Raw genomic sequence first — 18,497 nt, forward strand, 5'->3', positions numbered from 1 at the left:
TAGTAGTTTCAGGTGTACAATATAGTGATTCAACACTTCTGTACAACACTTGGTGCTCATCACAGGTGGACTCCTTAAAACCAGTTCTAAAAACCTAGTCATCATATATTTGGTTCCAAGTATGGTAATTTAATCAATAAAATGGTATTACAAGGCAAAAAAAAGAACACGATCTCAAGTAATGTTTTATATCAACTGACTTAGATTTCATGTACCTTCTTCATTTAAATGCTTAAAAAACATGGCTATTCAAAGACTATCTGGTACAAAGAATCCCTAAAACAGATTAAGGTCTCTTCTTTTTTTAATGGAGGTATAACTTAGATATAACATTATATCAGCTTCAGATATAGAGCATAATGATTCGATACATTGGGAAATGATCACCACAATTAATCTAGTTAAATCTGTCACCATACATGTTCTCCACTTATGTATAGTTGTGTCCTTTTAAAAAATTCATTACCTTGCTGTCATAAAACAGAGGCAGAATGATTCCAGCCCAAGAATTTATTTCCAGCTGTTCTCTTTGCACTCCTAACCAACATCAGGCAAAATGTGTTCAGCTCTAAAATTACTCCTGTAATTAAAATCTTTCTCTACTTTAAAAAAAAAAATCAAGAAACAACCCCCAATTGCTAAAAACATCGCTTACGACTCAGCACGGCACTTAACTGGAAGAAAATATATGGCAAAATAATATTTTTTTCTAATTTTGTGAAATGATTATAGCAAAAAGTGTCTACTTAAAATAGCCTGTGTAAGTGAAATGTGCACTGTTCAAAACCTATGAGTTCCAGGTGGTATTTGGCCTGAACAATTTTTTTGAAATCATATTTCACTTGCAAAATGACAAAAATTCAAGTTATTGTATTTGTATTGTATTTATTTCTAAGGAGATTTTATTAACCAAAAAAGTAAACAATATAACTATATCCAGATTGTTCATATACGCTTACCTATTCAAAGTTCTCATCAGTTCATATATTTTTAATTTCTCTACTATAGATGGTTGGGTAGAAATCACACATTTAAGGGCTGGTTATCACTTATAGTATACTGGGAAGAGTTTTATTTTCATTCTCTTCCCAAAATGAATTTAAGAAAGTGGAAAGAGAAACACTAACTTCTATGTGATAACTATTTAGCATTTTGGAATACTTGTCATCCAGAAAACAATTTTTTAAAGGCTCCAAACTACAAAGAAAATAGCTAGCAGAAAACTTCAGCACAGTTAGAGAAGAGTAGCTTATTTAGAGTTGTGAGGAATAAAAATAGCTCATATTCAGCTCTTCACAGGCCACTAAATGTTTTTACGTACATTACCTTATTTGAGCTGTGTTTTTGTACTCTAAAATAGGCAAAGCAGGTAGTGTCTTAAGCAGCACATTCCAAGCACAGTTCAATGAGGAGTCCAATAGATCAGGGGACTCAAGTCCACTGTATCTTTGTAAACTATGCTATTTGGGACCAGTCCTTAACCTGGTTGCTACAATGTTACTTAGTATAGTACCTAGCATATCACAGACACACCACACATACAAGTTTTATTGCAATAACTCGCCAAATGAGGAAACTGAAGGTTCTGAAGTGGCCCTAGGTCACAAAGATAGCAACTGAGGAATATTAAGAATCCGGGTATTTGAATTCCTGGTTAAATAGTCCTTCAGCCCAGAAATTCTATCTCTTAGACTGCTAAATAAAATATGATAAAACTTAAGATATATAGAGATTTCTTCTGTATCAGTTCAAAGTAATTACACTAGAAAGGAAAAGGGGCTGCTCAAAGCTGATACTTTGAGAAGAAACAGTTGACAGAATCACCAATAATAATCCAGAATTATATGCACGGGGAAAACAGGAAGTCCCCAAATAAACTACTTAAAATGGTAGGGAAACATGTGGTACAATTTAGGTATTCCTATTTAAAATTTTTAAAAAGAGGGGCACCTGGGTGGCTCACTTAAGTGTCTGACTTCAGCTCGCGTCATGATCTCATGAGTTCAAGCCTGATGTTGGACTCTTCTCAGAACCTGGAGGCTGCTTTGGATTCTCTCTCTACTCCACCCTTTCTTGCGTGTCTGTTGCCCTCTCTCCCAAAAATAAATAAATAAAACATTAAAAAAATTATGATATTTGTTTCTTTAAATTTAGTGTCTTTCAGATTGAAAGCTTCTATTTCTACAAAATTTATGAGACAGGCACATTATTCTTTAAAAATGTTTTTGAGGCTGTTTTTCTTCTCAAAAAAATTAATGTGAATGCCAGAAAACTCTCTGAGTCTTTCCATTAAAGTAAATGGATTATGGAAATAATAAGTGTTATTGAGGAAATTCTTAACATTGTTCTCATTCATCATACCAGTGATTTTCTCACACTCAAGGACAAAATATTTTTGTTTCCCCCTTGTGCAAAGACTTCATCTTCAAATGTATTTGTTTGAATTCCAGTAATTTGTAGTTACTGTTCAAAAAGTATATAAATTGACCTAAATTGTTCAGTGAAGCCTGGAAAATGTCACTAAAACTGAAGATCACCTACCATCTCTTCAAATTCCTCTGATGCCTTAGGCAGTAAAAAAAAAAAAAAAAAAAAAAAAAAAGAAAAGAAAAGGAAAGAAAAGAAAAGGAAAGGGGCGCCTGGGTGGCGCAGTCGGTTAAGCGTCCGACTTCAGCCAGGTCACGATCTCGCGGTCCGTGAGTTCGAGCCCCGCGTCGGGCTCTGGGCTGATGGCTCAGAGCCTGGAGCCTGTTTCCGATTCTGTGTCTCCCTCTCTCTGCTCCTCCCCCGTTCATGCTCTGTCTCTCTCTGTCCCAAAAATAAATAAATGTTGAAAAAAAAAAATTTAAAAAAAAATAAAAAAAAAATAAAAAAAAGGAAAGAAAAGGAAAAGAAAAGAAAAGAAAAATACTACTATATAAATAAAAGACTGATCAGAAATATATCAGAAAGTAATTAAGAGACAAATGCTACTAATGAAGAATAACTACATGCTTCTATATAAAATCAATCTGAAAATATTTCTATTTTTTTATGTTTAAATAATTGGAAGGGGATTTAAAAACTAGTCTTATTTTAAATGAAAAAAAATACAAAAAACCACCTCCATGTTCTTAACTACTCAGTATTCCTTAGCTACTTTTTCATAGACCAATATCTGTGTTTACTGCATCCTCTGCTCTACTTATGTCCCTTTTAATTACCTTTTAGCCTCCATGGATACTCTTCCCTTTACATACTTCCTGATATTTACATTACTTTCCTCTTAAGGTTGAATGTTCTACAAAGGTCTCATGAAAAACATTTGGGAGTAACAGGGATTTCTTCACAGTCCTGACCACAGGGACTCACAGGATAGCAAACAGATTTTGGAAACCTGTATGCATTTCAGTCTTTAACCATAGTTCTAGATTCAATGTGAATCTAGATTGAATGTGTAATTCAATAATTACACGGTTCCACCACGCTCATATTAACTTTATCACAACCACATATACTAGCATGCAACTAGCCGTTGCAATGACACAGAAATTAGATGACACAGGGGAGAAATTAGATGCTTCTCTGAAATTCCCTAACTATTTTTGCTTAAAGGAACATAATTTTTTCTTCAGCTTTAATGAATGTCGATTTCTCTTACGGTGATCTTTCTTAGGGCTTTATGTTTCAAAAATCTTCAACAGATAATCAAGAGACAGGAATTTTACTTTTATCCAATCACAGTAGAGAAGGCTTGACTACTACTCTTGTTTACTGAATGTCTTCTAATTAAGAAGATCTCTTATCATAAGAAAGCAATATATTATAGTTATTAAAGCAAGAGCTTGGAAGCCAGACAGATACATGTTGAGTTCAGATTCTAGCACTACTAGCTGTGTGACCTTGAGCAAATTACTGAGATAAGTGCCCTCATAAAAACAGGGATAGGTAATCAAACTATTTCGTAGGTGCTGTGAGGATTAAATGAGATCAAGTTTGTAGAGCTCTTGTAAGAGATTCTGTCACATATTAATATTCAATAAGTAGGAACAATTATAATTATTACTATGAGAGAAGCGGCAGTTATAACCATTTACTTCTTTGAAAAATAGTTCAATATCATGATAAAGACATCTTATTTCTTACAAATGCAGTCTACATGACAAATGCCTAATGTTCTTTCATATGTATATCATCGTTTATAAGAACATTACTAATTTTTATTAGATTATTCACATTTTTATTTCAAGTCCTAATAAATTGTGCTTTATTTTATACTAAGAATAAGCTCTCTGTGTCTCTAAAATAATAACCTAAAATATAATAATTAAAAATAATAGTTAATAGCTAGGCACAATTTTTAATATACTTTCTTGCTGTACACATTGAAATTAATATTTGTTGAACTACGCTTTCCTTTTGAATCAGTATTGCCCACCCTCCCACCAAACTAAAATAAGTGTTCAAAACCTTTTTAATTTTAAGGAGGGACAATAAAGTGGTTGGCATGAAATTGTACTGAAAATATAGCAGTCTCCAAGTCAGATGCCAGCTGGCGATCAATGTTCCATTCTTTTTAAACCATAAGACCTTTATTGAACAATGTTAGTAACCCCTCTCACACCAGAAAACCCATCTACCTTCTATTCTATTCTATTAAAGAGGAATCTGGACCAATGGTTAAGACTACAGAATTTAACTATACAAAACGATCATAGTTCTACCCATTACTGTCACAAGATGTCATCTTCAATTCCATAGAAGATACTAGCCCCACGGGTCATAAAAATAATGAGACAGCAGTTATATAAATACTGAATAGATGCCTCAAGCAATTTGTCCATGAGCTGACAATATTTTGCTTGTCTGAGTTGAAAAGTAAAAAAGCCTTATTTTAACACAAAAGTTCCATTGAAGCTAAATTTTTACCCATGAGCTGAGGAAAGCAAGGAGCTGAATGATTCCACACTTGGTTGACTTGCTGAGTCAAGTAAACTAAGTTTTTCCCAAAGCTAAATGCTTTCAATGAAATGCTGTACTTACACCAGAGGAAGATCCATATGCTTAGTTCATTTGGACCTCTCTTCACGAACAAGTTATCTCAATGTTTTGTATATTTTTATGGAGCAAAAATAAATCTTATTTGAGAATAAAATCACATTTTGGCAAATGTGTAGATGAGTACTTATTACTACGTCTTTTCATGTTTTATTTCTCAATTCTAGCAACTATTTATTCACACATAAAGACATTTTCTTCCCAAATTAAACCTACAAATAAATAGAAAAAATTACTATTATGCCAGCTGAAAATGAACACACCAGAGACTGTTGTTTGTTTGGTTCACCCTGTTCTCTAGAACAGTGCCTAGCACATAGTAAATACTTAGTACAAATACTGGCTGAATGAATGCATATGACATTTCAAGGACTCCAGCAAAATTCTCTGCCAGAGTCAGGACTATATACTGGAGCAATCACGTACAAAGTACCAGTTTGTAAGTCATTAACCGCCTAGAAATTACAACGTTGTTTGAATACTTACATATCAAATAGTGTAACTAATTATATTAATTTTCATTATATTAAATAAAAATGCAATATCACCTAACTTATGTTTCACACATACAAAATAATACGACGCCTTCCATTTGTTAGTGAGCACTTTTTACAGTGACAAGTGTAAGCACATGGGATGGTAAACTGAAAAGTCTTTTCCTCATGCTGCAGTGTTCTGCAAAGCAAAAAAAAGGTAAAGGCTTCTATAACAACACACTCACTTAAAATGTAAAAGCAGCTGTGGTATTCAAATCTTTTGTTTTATATTATATTACAATCTAATATTTCAACTATAATCTCAGTTCTTTAATTCTTACTTAGTATTAGCCAGCACTGTGGGTTTTTTAGCGGAGAATACTAAAGGAAGATATAAACTAATTGCATTTCAGTGACATTTAGTTCTATTACTATTAGGAGATTATCCAAGAAAACAACTACTAATTCATGAGACCATCTTAACACCTTGAATAATAAAATAAGTTAATACCACAGCTCTTATAAGATGAAAAAAAAATGTATCTAAAACACTGTATGTTTAAGAAAATACAACTGTTTATGAAGTAGATTGTATCAGATACAGGAGCAAAAATCAAGGCAATCGCTACTCAGAAAATGGATAATCATATTGAAACTAGTCTTTACCTCCACAAAAGCCACCTGAAGTGATTTCCTCTTCAAATACATCAGAGAAACCCCGTCCTGCATTTAATTTTGCCAGTCGACCATCAATAAACTGAAATTAAAAAGTGTCAAATACGTTAATTTTCACTTTCTTAAACTTTTACTTATATCAAAAGATTCATATCAGACACTCATAAATATAAAATATGCACATATATGTACATGTATACACACATCTACATGTACATGACAAGAAAACTCTCAAACATTGAAATAGCAGGCACTCAATAAATAACAGCTAATTTATTAAATAAAAAATGTACAGTACAGACTCTTACTTCATTAATAAGAAAAAGAATGTACTATTTACTGGCATTTGGTTACTTTCTATTTTGTTGATCTATGGCATCTGAAATTTCTCTTTCTTGGATTATAAAAAAATATTACAAATGTTTTGAGGTTTCTCCATTCATAATGAAGGTAAAGTATCTTTAAGCCTCCCTTGCATAAGAGACAATGGGTAACCATAAGAAAGATTTAAATGATGTCTGAAGCGTAGACTTGAAGATTTGGAGACTAATATAAAATGTTCATTTTCATGCTGGAATTAATCCTGGCTACAATTTTTTTTTATCCTGGAAATTTAAAATTTTTTTTTTTTCAACGTTTATTTATTTTTGGGACAGAGAGAGACAGAGCATGAACGGGGGAGGGGTAGAGAGAGAGGGAGACACAGAATCAGAAACAGGCTCCAGGCTCTGAGCCATCAGCCCAGAGCCTGACGCGGGGCTCGAACTCCCGGACCGCGAGATCGTGACCTGGCTGAAGTCGGACGCTTAACCGACTGCGCCACCCAGGCGCCCCTATCCTGGAAATTTTAAATTTAGTCAAATTAAAATAAAGTACCTTGACTTTTAAAAAATTCTCACACTCTGTTCTAGTTTTAAAAAAAATAGTTTTCTTTTTTTTTTGTTTTTAAAATTTTTTTTTTCAACGTTTATTTATTTTTGGGACAGAGAGAGACAGAGCATGAACGGGGGAGGGGCAGAGAGAGAGGGAGACACAGAATCGGAAACAGGCTCCAGGCTCTGAGCCATCAGCCCAGAGCCTGACGCGGGGCTCGAACTCCCGGACCGCGAGATCGTGACCTGGCTGAAGTCGGACGCTTAACCGACTGCGCCACCCAGGCGCCCCTACAGATTTCTATTTAAATGAACAAAACTAATTGAGTTCTACAGAGCAATACAGTTTTCCTCAGGCAGCAATTTAACATTTAATGGTTTAACCATTTAATAGCAGTAAGTTACACCAGTTAAAAGACTTTGGAACAGAAATCTCTTACAGACCAAAATTAAGACACAAATGAATCAACAGTTTCCAGTTCAAAATGTGGTTTAACTACTTTTATATTATTACAGATTAATTTTGACCCAAGAGGTGGCAAGATGGGTTTAAATAGACATAGCCTAAAAGGATATATAGTCATAGCTTTTTTTTTTTTTTAGTATAAATTGCTTTCATAAAAATTAGAAAATTTTGAGAGCTAGGTACCACAGATTACCCATTTTTAGTCTCGTTATGCTTGGCGTTCAAAAAATTTCCGATAGTATAAACAAATATGAACATGGAGTTTGGAGAATGAAAGGCTTACATCACATCTCTGCCACTTACTAGCTTTATGATCTTGGGAAACTTGTCTCTGAGTCTCTGTTTCCCCTCTATAAAATGGGAATAATAATAAATATCTTCTAGTGTTTTGTAAGGGTTAAATGAAACAATACGAAGTACCCTGACTGCAGGCACAGAATAAATGTTAAATACTAAAATCCATTTTTCCCACGACCACCATCACCTTTCAATCACTATTAATTTCCGAGTTTACAGGATCACTGTGGTTATCTTTAATATCTGGCAAATGCTTAACATATAGTTTGAAATGAATGTCTGCTGAAAGACTGAAGTATACCGAAACATTGTGAACAGTCCTATATTTACACGATTTTAAAGGTAACTAATTACAACATATAGAATTATGCATTTCATTCTATCTTGAGATAAAACGTGGTAACAATGTACGGCTACATATAATAAATGGTTAATTTGAAAATAAAGTAGTTTAAAATGCTTGCAAAATTTGACTTTCACAGATTTTCAACATAACATTATAAATCAAACTATAGTGGTCTAATTTGATGGACTAAGTATCGTTGTGAAAAAAGTAAGGTGAAGCAAAATGATAAATTTTAAGTAATACATTACTGATGAATGGCACAAAGTAAGACATCCTTTTAAGGGACTTAATTTGCTTTAAAAGATTAAGACTACAAGACTTTTTAAAAGGTTTTCATTTTTATGTTTACCAGAAATAATCCATCCATTTTCGTTTGAGTGGAACAGTTCAACATCTAAAAAGAGATAAATCCCCAAACTATTTACTGATTATGCATTTTCGAGCATGAGTAACTACTTCGTGTTACTGAACTCGTGAATCGAGCCAATAAAAATTAATCACTTGGTAAAATGCCACGTGTTATCACTGACTCTGCAAACAATCCTGTCAGTGACAGACACTTATCTTTCATGAAAATGTTTGTTTTTAAAATAAAAGATGGATTTTGTACGTATATATTCTATATATGTACACCCAAATACAGACACCGAGGAGTAAGCTGAGAAGTGGTATTAATGGAGAAAAATGCTGAAGGCAACAGTTCTCTAAATTCCTTTTTCTATTTTTAATTCAACAACCAATAACACCTTTTTTCTTTTTTCTCAAGTAGATGGGTCCATGGTCACTCCGTTCTAGTAACTTTGGAGGATTTCATAGTAAGTAAAAAACGATAAGAGCATTTTTAGCTACTTTTGCAGAGAAGCAATTTTGAACTAAAAATATTATCTGTTGGAAAGTTATGACTCTATAATGTGCTGTAAACTGTCGCTTGGCTAATAGTTACCCATATAATAGTAAACACGTATCTTTGTAATTGTTAGTTTTGGAAGAATTGGTTTGGAATTGCAAGTAATGACAAGTAACACTGTTAATAACAATGAAAGTGCCACAGATAAAACAACATTAGGTTGCAAGTAGATTTTTAAAGGAATTTAAGAGTTTGCATTAAGATGATGCTTTTTACATAAATCTTAATATTTTGTTTTTCATTCCAAAAGTGAAAATTAAAACCTGAAACTAAACATGCTAAATAATCACACCAAATCATAAATAACATAATTGGAAATCTCAAAAAAATCATAGACATAATTCCATAGCACAGATTCCACAATTTTCTTATAAATTATAAGTAGATAAAATTTATTAAAATAAGGATATACATAATTATCAAGATCAGTAATAATATTCCCTCCAAATCATCAATAATTGCAAGAATTTTATTAGTCCTTAGGACACAATCTTTTTTTTTTTAATGTTTATTTTTTTTAATTTATTTATTTATTTTTTTTTTTTAATTTTTTTTTTCCAACGTTTATTTATTTTTGGGACAGAGAGAGACAGAGCATGAACGGGGGAGGGGCAGAGAGAGAGGGAGACACAGAATTGGAAACAGGCTCCAGGCTCTGAGCCATCAGCCCAGAGCCTGACGCGGGGCTCGAACTCACGGACCGCGAGATCGTGACCTGGCTGAAGTCGGACGCTTAACCGACTGCGCCACCCAGGCGCCCCTTTAATGTTTATTTTTGAGAGAGAGAGAGAGAGAGAGAGAGAGAGAGAGAGAGAGAGAGATCAGGGAAAGGGCAGAGTGAGAGACAGAAAGGATCCGAAGCAGGTTCCATGCTGACAGCAGAGAGCCCAATGTGGGGCTCAACTCAGATCATGACCTGAGCCGAATCAAGAGTCCGACACTTAACTGACTGAACCACCCGGTGTCCCCTTATGACCCAATCTTAAAGTAGTGTGACAGGTTATAAGATAAATGTTTTAAGTAGCAAAACTACTTCCTGCTACTCTTTGTGATACTGTAATTGCTAAGCTTTTTCAAAGTGTTCTGACCTTCAAATAACCATCTTAATATGAAATCCAAGTCCATTTAAAGAAATTATCTATTGTTTTAAGTAGGCTTCAGTGAATAATATTGTTAAATGAAAATGGACATTCACCACATTGATTTTTAAAATATAATTCAATATAAAATAAAGGTTTTAAAAATGCAACAAAATAGGGGCCCCTGGGTGGCTCAGTCGGTTAAGCATCTGCCTTCAGCTCAGGTCGCAATCTCGCAGTCCGTGAGTTCGAGCCCCGCGTCGGGCTCTGGGGGCTAATGGCTCAGAGCCTGGAGCCTGCTTCTGATTCTGTGTCTCCCTCTCTCTCTGCCCTTCCCCCGTTCGTGCTCTGTCTCTCTCTGTCTCAAAAATAAATAAACGTTAAAAAAAATGCAACAAAATATAAACAGTAGACTTAGTGGTAAGCTTCTTTACAAATATATATATATATATATATATATGTTTGTATATACAAATATATATATAACTATATATATAGTCTGTGAATCTGATGTATATATAAAGAATATGTTCTGATCAGATTCACAGAGTAAACTTAAATATATGGCCAGTAGACAATGTATCTTTCCTCTATGAGACAAATTGTGTGCTTTTCACAGGTCTTTAATTCTTCACCAGTCCGTGCATTTCTGGCATTTAATCTAAAAATCCAAAACAAGTTATGCTATTAATCGGTCAGTGTTCTAAATGCCTTTAGTGGTCTAGACATATGTTACATAAATATTTAATTGCCATCAATCCATCAACACTCTGAGGATGACAATAATTACATTTTAATATTCTTATATGATTTTTAAAGATTTTGACTTTAAAGGAGCTCAAAAAAAAAACCACTGTTCTGGGGACAGAGGGTTGGTGGTGCAATTCTTTACCAAGCTGGGGAAGTGGGAGTCAAGTGCTGTCTTTTGTGCTAACGTGACAGTCTTGTCACTGAAGCAAGGCAACAGAGGCACTGGAGCATCCCAGTAAACAAATCTATACTCCCCAGTTCCTTTTTCAGCCTGGAGGAAAAATTAACATATTTCAAAATTTATCTCATATTAGAAACTCTTCTTGGGCACAAATGTAAGATAACCAGTAGAATAATGGCTTGAGAGCTAGAGAAAAATACATTTTTTTTAAATTTTTTTTTCAACGTTTTTATTTATTTTTGGGACAGAGAGAGACAGAGCATGAACGGGGGAGGGTCAGAGAGAGAGGGAGACACAGAATCGGAAACAGGCTCCAGGCTCTGAGCCATCAGCCCAGAGCCTGACGCGGGGCTCGAACCCACGGACCGCGAGATCGTGACCTGGCTGAAGTCGGACGCCCAACCGACTGCGCCACCCAGGCGCCCCAAGAAAAATACATTTTTAATGAGTCAGAAATCTTTAGCAATTTGGAGAAAACATTTACATACAGTAAAAAATTATGCTTCAAAAATACATTAATTTCTAGCGGATCTTTAAAATCTCTCTTCTATATAATGCTTTAGGGCTAAAAAAGAATAAGTAGTCTAATTTAAATATTTCTTCTTATAAATGCTCAGTAAACCTTGACAGGTTAGTGAAAACTACACTAAAGTGTTACAATAAATTAAGTCAACAGATATCTATAGACACCTGCTAGATGCAAGGCATTTGGTTAGTAGCTATATATAAACACAAACTGCGACAACAAATGGGAATAAGGTGGGTCAGTTTAGAGCTAAACCAAGAGAATTAAGCACATGAGGAAACAGAAATAAACTGTTATTTTTATTCCATTTCAAATATTAGGTAAATAAAACTGTAAAAATACTAAATTACACTACCATGGTATAATGAACAGGAAAACACTTTGAAGAGTATAAAAAACCCATTCAGTGCAATTTATTATTAGAACTGATAATTTAAAACAACATTAATGCAACAACAGTATCCTCCAGGATATATCAACAGATAGGCTTTAAATAATTTGCAACAAAATGAACTCAAACTTCATGACCACCAGACCATAGAATTAATCATTCAATTCAATATAATTAATTCAGTATCATTCAATACCATTAATTAATTCAATCATTAATTCAATATAATTCAATGTTTACTACAGGCCAGGTACTTTTCTAGATGCCTGAAATACAGAAATGAAAAAAAAAAAAAAGACAAAAATTCAAGCCCTCGTCAGCTCTCTTTTTTTCTTGATGAGCCTACTAAAGGTTAGTATTTCATTTATCTTTTCAAAGAACCAGGTCTTAGTTTCATTGATCTTTTCTAATGTTTTTTTTTAAAGTCTTTATTTTCATTTATTTCCTCTCTGATCTTTATTATTTCCTTCCCTCTACTAACTTTGGACTTTGTTTTTTTTTCTAGTTCCTTTAAACTTAGATTGTTTAATTTGAGACTTTCTGGTTTCTTGAGATAGACCTGTATGTCTCCTCAGGCAAGGGCAATAAAAACAAAAATCAACAAACAGGACTGTGTCAAACCAAGAATCTTTTGCACAGTGAAGGAAACCATCAACAAATTGAAAGACAACCTAAGAAGATATTAGCATATGATATTAACAGATAAAAGACTGATACCCAAATTATATAAAGATCTCATACAACTCAATAACAAAAAAAAAATGTTTTTTAAAATGGGCAGAGGACCGGAATAGACATTTTTACAAAGAAGACACACAGATGGACAATAGGTATTTGAAAAGATGCTCATTATTATGAATCATCAGGGAAATGAAGATCAAAACAAGGTATTTCAAAACTGTCAAAATGTCTATTATCAAAAAAAAAAAAAAAAACCAAGAAACAAGAAGTGTCAGTGAGGATGTGGATGAAAGGAAACCCTTGTGCTCTGTGGGTGGGAATATAAATTGGTGCAGACGCTAACAGTATGGAGGTTCCTCAAAAAAATTAACAACAGAACTACCACACTGTCCAGCAATTCTGGATATTTACTGAAAGAAATATTTTTGGGTATTTATTCAAAGAAAATGAAAACACTAATTCAAAAAGATGTATGTACCCCTATATTCATTATGACAACAGCCAAGATATGAAAGTGACCTAGGTGTCCAATGATAGATGAATGGATAAAGAAGATGTGGTGTGTATATATACAACAGGATATTACTCAGCCATAAAATGTATGAAATATGGCTATTTGTTGCGATATGGATAGACCTAGAGGGTATTGTGCTAGGTGAAATAAGAGAAAGACAAGTGCTGTATGATTTCACTTAGATGCGGAATCTAAAAAAGCAAAACAGATGAACAAAACAAAACAAAACAGACACAGACTCACAGATACAGAGAACAAACTGCTTGCTGCCAGAGGAAAAGGGGGTGGGAGCATGGGTGTGAGAGGTAAAGGGATTCAGTACAAACTTCCAGTAATCAAATAAATAAGTCACAAGGATGTAAAGAACAGCATAGAGAATATAGTCAATAGTATTGTAATGACTCTGTATGGGGACAGATGGGGACTAGACCTATCATTATCATTTCATAATATATAAAAATACTGAATCTCTATCTTGTACATCTGCAACTAATATTGTATGTCAATTATAATTCAATAACAAAAAAATCTTTTGTGATGCTTAAATATTTAGTGGGGGAGAAGGGGAGTGAAAGCATGAAATAAAAAAAGGTAATACATTACGTAGCGTGTTAGAAGGTGATGAATGTTGGACAGTAAGATAGAATTGCATAAGGAAGGTTGGGGAGTTTGGGGCAAGGAACTTCCAATTTTAAACAGTGTGGTCAGGGCAGATATTATGATGAAGGTGACATGTGAGTCAAGACTTCAAAGCGGTGAGGAAGTAGGCCACATAGTTTATGGGAGAAGACGATCCCAGGAAAAGGGAGCCACCGGCATAAATAACGCCCTGGTGCAGGAGCACGCATGTAATCAGTAGGTCTGTAGGAAGCTCTGGGTATTGAGAGAAAACCCAGACAACCATGATGACCACTCTCACTTTAAAGTCATAACCTGCCATTTCCAACGTGCTCTGAATGATGCCAGACAATTCTGTTTTTTCTCGAGTCCATTCACTCTCTGACTTCGTATTTTCTCCCTCCTTAAATACCCAACCACTTCTCCCATTCCCTCTCAGCTGATCGTGCTTCCTAATTACATGTAAGAAAAACAAACAAACAAACAAACAAACTGAAGCCATTAAGAGAGAAATTCTGCAAGCTCCAAGCAGCACATGTGCCCAGCCGCTTCGCCTCGTCCTCTCCCCGTCTGTGCCTTCTGTCCTGTTGTGCATGAAGTAACTGCTCCTCACAACGACCAACTCCACTAACAATTTTTCCGTTTTCCTGAATATAGCTTTCTGTATCTACCAGATCATCCCACCAGGCTCCACACACATGTTATTTCTCCTCTTGACCCCATTTACTTCTCTAGCCATGCCCATTTCTGCATTGCGCTTTACAGTAAATCTCAAAAGAGCTGTGAGTATTTTTATTTTCACTTCTTCTCCCATGCTTCAGCCACAATTTCTGCCTCACCATTTCAGCAAACTTGCGCTTGCTGAGGTCATCAGGTCTCCACATTACTGAATTCACTGGTCAATTCCAGATCCTTATTTTTATTCACTTGTCACAAGACTTTGACAATGTTGATCCCTTCTTCTTTGGTATTCTTTCTCTACTGCTCTGAATTCTCTCCTACATCACTAATCACTCACTCTCCCTTGGCCTCCTTCACCATTGCCTTCTGCTATTTTCCAGTCCATGGGCCTCTTGCCATTTCTCTTTAGAGCCACTCCTTTGATAATTTCACTTGGTCTCCAGTCTAATGACTTTAAGTTCTCTCCATGCTGATGACGCCCAAATTTCTATCTCTAGTATAATTTTCTCCTCTGCCTTACTTATCCACTTGCTAACCAATATCCTAGTTGGATGTCTAATAGACATCCCAAGCCTAATATGGCCCAAACTGAACTCATTCTCCTAACCAAAATATTTCCTGCCCATAATCTTCCCCATTTCAGTAGAATGACAGCTATTCTACCAGTTTCTTAGACAAGAAATCATGGAAACACCTGTGAGTCTTCTTTCTCGCATTTCATATTAAATCTTTCAGAATATCCACTGACTTTATCTTCAAAGTGGATCCATAATCTGACTTCAGCTGTTATCCTCTTTCCTGAGCCAGTTCTTAAATGCCATCACTTCTCACCAAGATTACAGCAACAGCTTTCCAAATCTTGCTCTCTGCTTCTATCTTTGACCACCTTTCAGGTAGTTGTTCAAATGCCACATATTCCATGAAAATCTACACTATTTTAAATTCCACCCTAACCCCCAATAGGACCCCCCTTCCTATTCTATTTACTTTTCCATAGTACTTAATCTTTGAACACTCCACATAATTTATCTATTGTCTGTCCTCTACCTACTAAAAATAAAAGATTCACAAAGTCAGATAATTCTATTTTTCCTTGTTCTCCAATATATCTTAACACCCAGAACACTACCTCAAATATACTAGACACTCAAGTTATACTGCTGACTTGAGAGAATACAGAATAATTAGATGACTGTTCCCAAAACTTTAGTGTATATATTGTTATGGCACCTCATTAATAATGCAGATTCCTGGGTTTTAATCCAGGCATCTTGAATCAGACATTTTGAAGATGAGACTCAAGAATATCCATTTTTATTGGTAAACTGATGCTGATCATTTGAGACCCCATTTAGAGAAACACTTTTTTCTTTTAATTTTTTTTCAACGTTTTTTTATTTATTTTTGGGACAGAGAGGGACAGAGCATGAACGGGGGAGGGGCAGAGAGAGAGGGAGACACAGAATTGGAAACAGGCTCCAGGCTCTGAGCCATCAGCCCAGAGCCCAACGCGGGGCTCGAACTCACAGACCGCGAGATCGTGACCTAGCTGAAGTCGGACGCTTAACCGACTCCGCCACCCAGGCACCCCTAGAGAAACACTTTTTAAAATACTAATTGAAATAAGTTAGCAAAGGATGCTATATATATATATATATATATATATATATATATATATATACACATACATACATACCTTGTCCTGATAAGCTATCTCCCCTTGTGTATTCCTTCCTCCTGACAGTAAGTCTCCATATCTTTCCTATGCCACATTGTTTTATTATTTTTTCATGTTATGAAATAAGTGCATCATACAATTACCATCTCCCAACAATTCACATATCAAATGTTTCCAAATACTCCAAACCTATTGAATCTTTAGTAGTAATGCATATGTCGATCTTAGCTATAGATTACATACCATACATAAGTACCTTCATGCTTCCTTTAAGGATGTAGAAATTCATAGGATTCTATTACTTACGTTAAAAGCTTTCTAAAATCTTCCAAAATCGCTAGTGGACATAAAAGGAAGACATGGCTTTTGACTCACTCCTTTTTAAAAATTTTTTAATGTTTATTTATTTTTGAGAGAGTGAGAGACAGAATGTGAGTGGGGGAGAGGCAGAGAGAGGGAGGGAGACACACAATCCGAAGCAGGCTCCAGGCTCTGAGCTGTCAGCACAGAGCCCGACGCGGGGCTCGAACTCACAAACCATGAGATCATGACCTGAGCCAAAGTCAGACGCTTAACCCACTGAGCACCCAGGCACCCTGTGACTCACTCCTTTTATTCAATATCTTATAAGTCAGAGAAAGGGGGCCATAACACAAAGTATACAGAGTACACTGGATGTCACTGAATTTTCATTTCTACACCCTACACCGTTATGTGACTCCACGTTTAAGTTACAGACACCATTCAGTAACACTTGACAGTAACTTGACAGTTATTTGACAGTAACACTTGACTCCTACAAGTTTTGTATTATCCCTAAATTAGCGTCATTATAATCAATTTTATAAGCTCTTCCATCAAAACTGTCAAGACATTTTCATATCTATTCCTTATAACAAGGAGTCACTCAACAGTTTTTATTTATTTGACAATATTAATGTCTATCATGTATTAAATATTAGGATAGAAAACAATGATCCTTGTCTTTACAGAGCTTACAACTCGAGAAAGCCAAACAAATTAACCTGGATTACAATCTAAGTTCATAGATCAGGTTCAACAAATGTTATTTTCATTTCTTCATAATTACTGTCCTTTACTCTCTCGCTCTTTGTTAAGCATCTATTACAATCCAAGTTATTTTTTTTCATAAGTAAGAAATTAACATAGATATAGTGCTATTAAATAATCTGCAGACTGTATTCAGGTTACACTGGTTTTTCTACTAATGTCTTGTTTTATTCCCAGGCTCTAATCTTATCTTTTCCATTTGTAACTCATCAGTCTTTCCTTGCCGCTGGTGATCTATACACTTCTGGAGAGTACTGCTCAATCGTATTGTAGAATGCCCCTCAATGTGGGCTGTTCATGAAGACATGAAATCGTTTTCAGAGACCTAATAGTAAATCACTTAGAATGGCTGTAGCAAAGGCATCTGGACAGGTATTCCAGACAAAAGGGGAAGAAGGATTTTGCATGCTGGGCTAGGGGTTTGAACTTTATCCTAAATATAATAGGAAAAATACAAGATTTGCTTTTCAGAAAGAACAATTGTTAATATAGAATGGAGGATAGCTTATGGTGGCTAAAAACAGTTATCAGTTATCCAACATAAGTCATTGACATTGAAATGAGAGAGAATAAAACAACCTAAGCAATATTTAGAAAGATCAATCAATGGAACATAGTAAACAACTGGAAACTGGATGCAAGAAAGGTCAGCAATGAACACATGGGAAAAGAAGACTCCTCATTATCTGGTTTAGGCAACACGGTAGCACTAGTTCCCAAAAGAAAGGATGCAGGAGGGACATGTATGTGTGTACGTGTACAGATCCATGTATGTATATGGGTGAGGTATGTGTATGTATGGGTGTGAGTATGTATATGTATATACACATAATCACAAAAATATATACTATGCAAACACACACATACATTTACATTTATGTGACTACACACAGTGACTCTGTGATAAAGATGTGCTGGGGACTTATCACATAAAGGTAATTAATGCAGTGTGGTCTTACATAAGAACCCCCAGGGAGATATCTGAGACGTCTAAGGATAAAGAGGGGACTATAACATTAGGGGAGAGGTGGAAGATAACTGTGACTCTAAAGGACACTGAAGAAATAGCCTAGAAAAAAAGGAGGGAAAAAATAGAAAATATATCACAAATACAAAAATACGTATACAAGAAAGGTACATTAAAGAGGAATAGAGCAAGGATTCATTTCATTATACCTGTAACAAAAGCTATCCTTTCAGGAGAAACTGTAACACAAAGGATAATAATAGTGACATGAAAGAGACTCTGTT

General features: G+C 35.0%; 1 protein-coding gene across 2 annotated transcripts in view; it reads right to left on the bottom strand.

Annotated features, from left to right (window-relative positions):
- DENND1B (DENN domain containing 1B) overlaps nt 1-18,497 on the bottom strand; it is a 267,622-nt gene that overhangs the window by 36,438 nt on the left and 212,687 nt on the right. For both annotated transcript variants that reach the window (XM_030301760.1, XM_032591871.1), the window contains one exon: nt 6,180-6,270. In XM_030301760.1, the coding sequence (XP_030157620.1) occupies nt 6,180-6,270 (91 nt within the window). The remainder of the gene's footprint in view (nt 1-6,179; nt 6,271-18,497) is intronic.

This window comes from Lynx canadensis, chromosome F1 (genome assembly GCF_007474595.2).
Source record: "Lynx canadensis isolate LIC74 chromosome F1, mLynCan4.pri.v2, whole genome shotgun sequence".
Lineage (NCBI taxonomy): Eukaryota > Metazoa > Chordata > Mammalia > Carnivora > Felidae > Lynx > Lynx canadensis.